The 9,506-nt window shown below is 39.7% G+C and overlaps 1 protein-coding gene across 4 annotated transcripts in view; it reads left to right on the forward strand.

Moving 5' to 3' along the window:
- Positions 1-9,506, forward strand: part of gria4a (glutamate receptor, ionotropic, AMPA 4a) — a 128,397-nt gene extending 118,891 nt beyond the window's left edge. For 2 of the 4 annotated variants that reach the window (XM_079886596.1, XM_079886597.1), the window contains exons 15-16: positions 2,415-2,552; positions 8,299-9,502. In XM_079886596.1, coding sequence (XP_079742722.1) covers positions 2,415-2,552; positions 8,299-8,460 — 300 coding nt within the window. In that variant the 3' untranslated portion in view covers positions 8,461-9,502. Of the gene's footprint in view, positions 1-2,414; positions 2,672-8,298 lie in introns of all 4 variants that reach the window. The other 2 variants (XM_079886598.1, XM_079886599.1) reach the window with 2 other exon arrangements.

Below are 9,506 nucleotides of genomic sequence, written 5' to 3' on the forward strand. Positions count from 1 at the left end.
CTACATTTATTATGGCCAAGCATGCGCCCTTAAAATAGCATATGAATAACATGCGCAACGCGCCACTGACTTTAGACGAGGTTTCTCCTGGTCTGTGGCGGAATTGTTTTCTGAAACTGCAAAATAGCACCAGGGAACGTTTGCGCCGGAACACGCCTCCTCTTTGCGCTGAACCGCCCCCGGGAGCGCAAGTTCATTCCCTAATTTACCGACGTGCGTCTGCGGAGGGAAAAGTCCGCTGTGCGCGGGTGCAAAATAGGAATGATACGCTGTACAAAGTCAATTGCGCTGGGTGCAAGATAGGGCCCTGAGTCTTAGTGACAGCAGCCTAATACAGCAAACCTGCTGCTGTCAGTCAAACAACAAAGGAATAAGATTTTCTTCAATAAAACACTTTTAAACCTGCATATATTCACCTCTGACACATCGGTTTGATACTGTAATGTCTGCACGACCGCCAAACAGCAAAGTGCAGTCTGAATGAAATGATCGTTTACTCCTTTATCTCTTATCATTCGTTCAAACGAGACTCGCTTATGGTGAAGACATACCGTTCTACATAATGAAAATTTGTGCATCAGTCGTGTTTGACAATCATTAAACCATCACTAAACTTTCGCCATGAAATCACTCTGCTTGTATAAATATCTATATATATGTTTTTTTTTAGAAATTATTCATTTTATATTTTAGAAAACTGAATAGTATGAAAGCTTGTTTCCGCCACTGAATAAAATAAATAAATAATATTTTATCTCAATTCTCCCCCAAAAAAATTAAATTCAGAATTGCATGATTGTTTTTATCTAGTTTATAGGTTATATCACGCAATTCTGACTTTGTAACTTACAAAAAAGTCAGAATTGTGAGACAAAAATAATTATTGTATTTTTTGTTCGGTGGCGGAAACAAGCTTCCATATAGCAGAAATATTTTTCCATACTCTGTTTTCCTTTTTTCCATACTTTTCCAATACTGGAAATTACTCAAATCAAATTCCATACTTTTCCAGACTGCGTAGGAACCCTGCGTACACTTCCATGACATCATAATAGAGTTCCTTTTTTTTTTTTTAGAATGCAGCTTTGTTACAGTAAAATGGATGAGTTCATTAAAATGGACCGCTAATTAGAGAGAATATTGCACCATTGGAAGGACTACAGTGGCCAATTTTACTCTAATAATATTCACTTATTCACTCAGTTAGTCAGTAGAAACCCATTATGGCTGTAGAACATTTCATATGGCTATTTCGTGCCATCTTAGACAGAGCCAGATTATATCAAAAATACGTTGTTGAAAAATATGAAAAATTATTTTACAGCAAAAAATGGTTTTAATTCTTCACAAAATATTATTTAAAGTCCCCCTGTAGTCAATAATTTCATCAGTTTAAACTCTTTGATCACCAAAATTACATATTTTAACTTTTTTTTCCTTTTTTTTTTTAAATATCTTGAATGTAACTCGACACCCGCATTTAGTATGAATATGCAAATGAGCCCCGCCTCCACTCACTCACTCAGCTCAGAGATCCACTGGTTGACGATCACACGTTGATCTGATTGGTTACAAGGTAGTTTGTGACGTCAGAAACACCAGCGATTTCAAAGCGTGTTTTTGAGACTGTCTTTGGTTCACTGCAGTTTTAAGGAGGAAATACTCAGCAATGCTGTCGACTTATGAATTTACACATGGTTTGACTTAAAGCATATTAAAAACACCACATAGACATAAAAAATATTAAGTTACTAAAAAAAATATAGTAAGCAATAAAAATATTAAAGCCAAAAAATATGTATCAATGCAACTTTCATTAAGTAAAATAACTAAAAGCCTTCCTTCCGCTGGAAAAAATAGTCCCTGCCCATGAACAGCAACATCAATTATTATAATAATAATAAAGTTATTATTTCACCAGTAGATGGCGACAAAGACTGTCTTCATGAGTGAGTCAGTCAGTAGAGAAGACTCTTATATTGACAGGACTGACAGGCTAGGGATTGTGTAGTGATACACAGAACCGTTGGGTGAAGCGGTCGTGTTTTATCATCAAGGACTGGAACTAACTGTTTTATAAACTACATTAAAAGTTTGATTTTCACCACAGGGGGACTTTAAATAATTTGATATTTATATATATTTAATCAATATATAGTTCACATATTGAATATTCTAACATATTTTTCAATGCATTTTAAATTTTAAAGTTGATCTGATAAAAGACTAAGTAAACAAAACTAAACCACCAAAAACCTTATTTGAAATCTAAATGAAACGTGATTTAATTCTGTCTATAATGTAACCACAGACTTATGACTCTGATTTGAATGTCTAAATGTGTTTTGAGTCTCCGTCTCTCCACTTCTTGCATCCCTAACTCCATCTTTTCTCCCTCGTTCCCCGGTTTCCAGGACAAGAGCTCGCAGGCGCTGAGCTTGAGCAACGTGGCGGGAGTTTTCTACATCTTGGTGGGCGGCCTGGGTCTGGCCATGCTGGTGGCCCTGGTCGAGTTTTGCTATAAGTCCCGCGCCGAGGCCAAGAAACTGAAGGTGGAATCGGCCGAACTGAATTTTAGCCCCGCTCCCAGCCCGACGCACAGTGTGCAGAACTTAGCCACTTATAGAGAGGGATACAACGTGTACGGCTCTGACGCAGTAAAGATATAGGGGTAGGACAGACGGTCGCAGGGGTTCGGCAGACGTCCCGCTAATGTTGTGACCGCTTCCCATCCTTCAGTTTACAAACTTTTCCTTTACTTACGTTCCTTCTTTTGGTTTGTTTTACCCCTGAAAGAGATCCTTTCATTTCTGTCGCTTGTCGTTCCTTTGTTTGTTTTTTCTTTCGTATGGCATTTTGTTCCTGGAGTTGCCTTGACTAGGACATGTTGGGATTGCATTGGTTTGGTCTTCCTGGCTGCAGTTGCTGGTGTTTGCACTGTTGGCTTTCTGTTTCAGACACCTGCATTAAAACAAAAGCCATAAGATGACAAACACACACACACACACATATATAAACACATGGACAAACCTGACATATTAGCATCTCAAATGATTACCAAACCAAACGTCTTAGCATACAACCCTAAAACACTTTATAAGGGAATGCTGCTTTTATTCTTCTTATTCAGAGATGCTTTAAAGATAAAGCTCTCTGCTATTGACCAGGAGTTCTCAACTGGCAGGTTTTAATGGACAAAAGCAAGTAATAAAAAGCAACTAACCACATAATCTTTTAAACTTTTAAAAAGTGCAAATTTGGCGCAAATTTTCAATCAATAAGTGGTTTAACCCTTTGCATTATGTACACAATTCAGATTTACCAACAGCTCGCGCCAACGCAAACCCTCTTGAAAACTACTGTCAGGATTTACTAAAGACACGCAGTGAAACATGAGCGCTGGAAGGGTTATTTTTGCGGCTGATCTCATTGCATATGCATTTGTAGGAGTTTCCCTTTCAGACGCTAGATTTATGGGAGGAGAGTATTTACATTACGCTAGTCAATTTACTGGTGTTTGCGCCATTATTTAACGACCAAAAAAAGCACGTCTTAAACCAGATGCTAATTTGCTCTGCTCTTGGTAGATTGTGTTGGTCATCATGGAAATGATCAGGCTGTGTCTGTTCTTCAATTTGTTAGTAAATCACACGCAGAAATTTCCTCTCCCAACGGCACTTTTTCACGCTAATTTGCCCTGTTTAGTAAATCTGGCCCGTAGTGCGATTTTTATGGTGCGGGTGAAATTTGACTCTAATTGGATTAAATATATTTCACCAAAAATCACACTTCATAAAAATAAAATCAGGTGAAAACAGTAAACCTTCAATATGTGAACACATGACTTTTTAAAACTGCTTTTTCACAAAACTGTACATTTTATTAATAAACAGTATTATAATGATTTTTTTAACTTTTGTAAAATGTGAAAAGCACTTATTCGTTGTGCGAAAAAAATGATTCGTTGAATTTAATAAAAAAACATTATCGTAAGTGTTTGCACACAATTGATATTAGCAACATTTAAACAAATGCATTAAGTTGAACTAAAATTTATTAAGTTCAACTTAATGCATTTGTTTAAATGTAGCTAAAATCAACCACTTACGATACATTTTTTTATTAAATTCAACGAATCATTTTTTTCAGTGAATAAGTGCTTTCCTAAAGCTGATAAAAATATACACCATCAATGCGGTGTTATATTTCTTTGGATAAAAGCCTCTGCTAAATGCATCAATGTAAATTAGAGAAAACTGACATGAAAAAATACATCAAGCCCTTTTTAAAAAACAAAAAAAAACGTGAATTAAACATCATAATCGTAATATCAATTTCATACGCACCTTTTATAACATATCAGATTTTGGAAACTTTGCATGCATATTCATAATCCTAAAAGAGAAAAGTCACAAAATATCAAGAAAAAAAAACACACACACTCAAACAACTTAATAAAAATCAAATTGAACATAATATAAGGGTTAAAAATAACCTATTCTATGTCTCGTATTAAAACCAGTTGAGATCTGCTGCTAGCAATGGGTTATTTGGTACGAGTAGGGCATTATAGATCAAACGGCTGTTGGTTTAATGATGTTTGGTTGCGTTTCACTTTCTTTTGTTGTTAGTGGCATCAGCAAACCAATCTATAATGCCGTACTGATACCGAATAACGTTTCGGACTGACCTCTAAACCCCTGCTCATGAAACATTAGCAGTGTGAACGTATAAAGTGTTGACTGTTACGGGACACTGTACAAATTAAAACCCTAGAGCTAGCGGGCGAAGGGCTGCATGCTTGCGTTAGAAATGCAGATGTCTAGCTATGTTGTACATTTTTGAGATGTTTTCTGTATTTGTTTGTGGCGGGCTTGAGCTTTGAATGTGTCGAGTGGTTCCGTTGTGATGTCACTGTGTCATTTGCATATAAAGACAGAGCGCATTTAGGCCACGCCCACACCGGAGAGGGGGAAAACAGTCCAACCGTCTCCATTGACTTAGCATTGCCTCCGTGTCATTTCTGACTTATAAGAAAAAACAAAACAATGTCTAAAAGTGTCTCTGTGTGACAAGGTGTACAAGCAAACATGCTAAAATAAAACAGAAATGAGTTTTTATAAGCTGTCGACCCAAAATAACGAGCGTTTAAGGACACAAAAGTGGAAACAGAGAGAGCGCAACATGTCCTATTACTCTGAGAACTAACGTACGCCCACCGGAGGGGAACGTAATCGGCGACAGAATAGCTTAGCTTACAGAAATATAATGTATAAAACTGACATTTGGATATTTGACTTACCAGTGACAAAATGTTTACTGCACACGTAGTGTATTTTTAGTGCATACTGAGTGTCAGAATCCCACAATTTACCCATTTGTTCCAGCCTGTTTCCACTTTTGTGTCCTTAAACGCTCGTTTTTAGGGATGGACAGCTTATAAAAATGTATTTCTGGTTTTTTTTTTTTAGCTTGTTTGCTTGTACACCTTGTCACATAGCAGCTTTTAGACGTCGTTTTGTTTTTTGTTACAAGTTGGCTTGCGCTACCGAGGATTCAGACCTGGAAAGAAACACACGACAACAATTCACACTCTTTCAGCCCTCGGAAAAGACGTCAAACATTGTAAACGAGTTGGGACGGCATAGATACGAACGTTTTGGCATTGTCGCGCATCAAGGATCCATCCTGATCCTGAAGCCTAAACTTCGAGGACAAACATCATTGCATAAGAGCCGAAGACTCACGTAAAAACGTATTTCTGGGTTTTTACGCTTGTTTGCTGTAGACCTGGTCGGTGAACGTGATTTCACCAAGTACCACATGTTCCTGGATGAACATCTCTGTTGATCCTGGAACAACTTTCCAATCAACCAATCAGATTTGAGGGACACGTTTACAGTTTATGTCAAGTTTAGGCATGGAACCAGGGTGAGGTGCTTCAACATCAGTGTAAATGACAGTACAAGTATAAGTGTAGTAAAGCCCCCAATATTTTGTTCCCTTGTCTTTCTCATAGAGCAAAAACAATTAATCAGAAAAACCAGCAGCCGCGATTACCTAATCATGAAAAGTGCATATTACAGTTTTATTTATATTTTTCCCTTTGCATTAATGGAACTTTGCTTGTGCAGCGTTGAGCATTGTAGCCAATCACAGACATGTCTGTTGAACGGATCGGCCAATCAGAGGCGTTTAAATGAGTCGCTGTGCTGAAGTTGTGTTTTGCGCGAGCTCACCGAGTTCTATACTTTCGCAAACCTGTCATTATTATTGGCAATAAACTTAAGATGCAAATAAGAGATTCACTGCAATGTATTTGATATTCTTGATGCCGCTCTGATGCACTTCATTACAGTTTGTTGTTAGGAAGACTAAACGTTCAGCGGTCTAGTTCATCAGTGTCAAAATGATTAAAGAAGTGAACGAATGCCTGGTAAAATGTAAGTAGATAAACATTTAATATTTGACTGTTTTACAATAGAAATGTTCAACTACCGACAGTATCCGGTGACGCAAATTGCTCAACTTTTTAAAATTTATTTATTAAATTTTGCCTTTTTGAATTGAAAATATGATATAATTTTCTTGATTCATTTAGAGAGAATGCATGCATAATTAAAAAAATAAAATATTATTTGCAAATAGTTACAATTATTTAACTAATACAATAAGCCTTCCCTTAAATCGCTTTTATAATTAATTATTAATTCCTTTAAATAAAAATACCCAATTTTAGTTTGGGCTAAAGCCCCGAATATCCACTGACCTTAGAACTGCTCCTGGTTTAAGGGTAGGGATAGGGTAAGGACTAAATTTTGGGACATGAATGTTATTTCAGGATCAACAAAATATGTTGATTCAGGAACATGTCTTACTTGGCAAAATCACGGTGACCACGCCTTGTCAGCTTTTAGACATTGTCAGAGAATGTGTAATAAGGGGAGAACTTCCACTCTCAGTAAACTTCCGGCTTCTGAACTGGTTGCAGTTCCACTCTGGCTCCACATGAGGGCGCTCACAGGACGAGTGCAGTTCCACTCTGGCTCCACATGAGGGCGCTCACAGGACGAGTGCAGTTCCACTCTGGCTCCACATGAGGGCGCTCACAGGACGAGTGCAGTTCCACTCTGGCTCCACATGAGGGCGCTCACAGGACGAGTGCAGTTCCACTCTGGCTCCACATGAGGGCGCTCACAGGACAAGTGCAGTTCCACTCTGGCTCCACATGAGGGCGCTCACAGGACGAGTGCAGTTCCACTCTGGCTCCACATGAGGGCGCTCACAGGACGAGTGCAGTTCCACTCTGGCTCCACATGAGGGCGCTCACAGGACGAGTGCAGAGTGAATGGAGGTCTATGGCGCTATACCCCTCAAAATCCACTTTTCTCAGGATATCATTTTTGTCTAGTAATTTGAATGTTGTATTCGAAAGGAGATGCAAAGAAATTACACATTGCTGGGTGTTAGATTTTTTAGAGTCACTTATTTGCTTTAAAAAGTCTTTTAAAATGTCAATGACGTCATACACATCGTATGACCAGAGATACTGCTTTACGGCAATCCTTCAGTCACTTTGGTGCTTTCGCGCTCTGCACTTTCTTTTCTCTCGAGGCGTCGACAACAAAGCTGACACAGGTAAACACACGTGCTAGACGAGTTTTTGTTTTGTTGTTTTAAAAGACCACGCCGAAAATACACATACACACACACACACACGATGCCATCAAGCGGTATCTCTGGTCGTAATCAGTCCTTCACTGACCAATCAGCGTTCATTAGCAGAATGCTAGCGTGTTATGGGCAAAAACAACTCAACCTGTAAGAAATCAAAAGGACATAAGTACTCGTTCATTCAACTTTCGACCTATAACCCATGTTGAACTTGCAAAACCTACAATCAAATCTGAGATTTCTCAACGGCAATCGGGTGAAAGAGACAAATTTAGCCGTCTAGCCCCATAGACTCCCATTCATTCTGCACTCATGGGCGATCGCCCCCAGTGGAGTTCTGGTGGAACTACAACCAAAATTCGGTACAATAGGACTTAATAGGGAGTGGCCAGGCTCTCCGTAGACGGGCTCTGACATTGTTTTGTTTTTTGTTACAAGTCAGAAATGACAAGGAGGCAGCTTCACGCAATGCAAAGTCAATGGAGACGGTTGGATTGCCCCCCCCACCCCGGTGTGGGCGTGGTTTTCAGATTATGACGCATGTCGCTCTGTCTCTATTGTGTCCCCTCCCCCAAAGAGTTCAACATATTCTGACTCCGCCTCTCGTCCCGCCCCCTTCTCTAGCTCACCTTCTCGGAAGCCATGAGAAACAAGGCCCGCTTGTCAATCACGGGCAGCCTGGGGGAAAATGGGCGTGTCCTGACGCCAGACTGTCCTAAGGCCATGCGCTCTGGCCCCTCCTTTCGACATGGCCCCGCCCTCGCCGTGGTGTCCGACCTCCCATAGAAACCAAAAACTCACCTTGTGCCTTAAACCATCTTACCCCTCTACCGAAGTTCAGATTCACGCAACCACGGGAGAACCACGCCGTCGCCGGCTTGCGAGGACTCAGACGTGACAGACCCGGAAAGAAACACAACAAATCACACTCTTTTAACCCCTGCGGAAAAGACGTCAACAATTGTAAACGAGTCGGGATGGCTATAGATACGGACGTTTTGACACTGTCGCATCAAGGATCCATGATGCCTTATCCTGAAGCCTAACTTCGAGGACAACCATCATCGCATAAGAGCCGAAGACTCACGTAGAAGACCAGTAAACTGTAAATGTAAAGACATTAGCTGCGCTTTACGTGTTTCGTCGCCGTCCATCATCAGCAAAACCTGCATTAGATGTATTAACTCACTTGAGCGCAAAACGGCATAATTACGACATGGTCCACAATCACTAGCTGTATTTACTAAACCGTATGTAGATATTCTCTCAGGAGCCACGAAGGGGGACAACAACGTTCAACATCTTTTATCATCTCGACGGGATTTCTTCAAGAAGACACTGGGACTGGGAGCCGCTTGCTTTTTTTTTTGGGACTGAAATGTAAATAGACCAGTAGTAAAAGCTGAACATGATTCTTTTATAAAGCATCTTAGGTAATAATTCATTGCAATAATGACTATAGGGAGACCTGACTTGTAATTAAGAGATCTTTTATAAACACACAGTATTATATATACAGAAAAGAATCTATATAATAGAGGGACACCTGAACTAAAGCAGCTCAGTTGTGTGTGAGACCATGGCATCTGTTCTGTTAACAGTTGTTTTGATAATCGATGTAACGCAGTGTGTACGTGTCTTTGTCCTTTAATGAATGTTCACGCATTTCACATGTCGCACAAACACACGAGTGTGTGTGAACGCCGCACCGCATCGCACACCAGGATCACACGACTCCTGATTCTCACCTTTGGTGTTTGGTTTGGTTTTTGCGTTTTTGTTTTTCTCTTTGTACCCACCAATTCAAATAAAACTGGAACATTTATACAATA

This window comes from Squalius cephalus (genome assembly GCF_949319135.1).
Source record: "Squalius cephalus genome assembly, chromosome: 11".
Taxonomy (NCBI): domain Eukaryota; kingdom Metazoa; phylum Chordata; class Actinopteri; order Cypriniformes; family Leuciscidae; genus Squalius; species Squalius cephalus.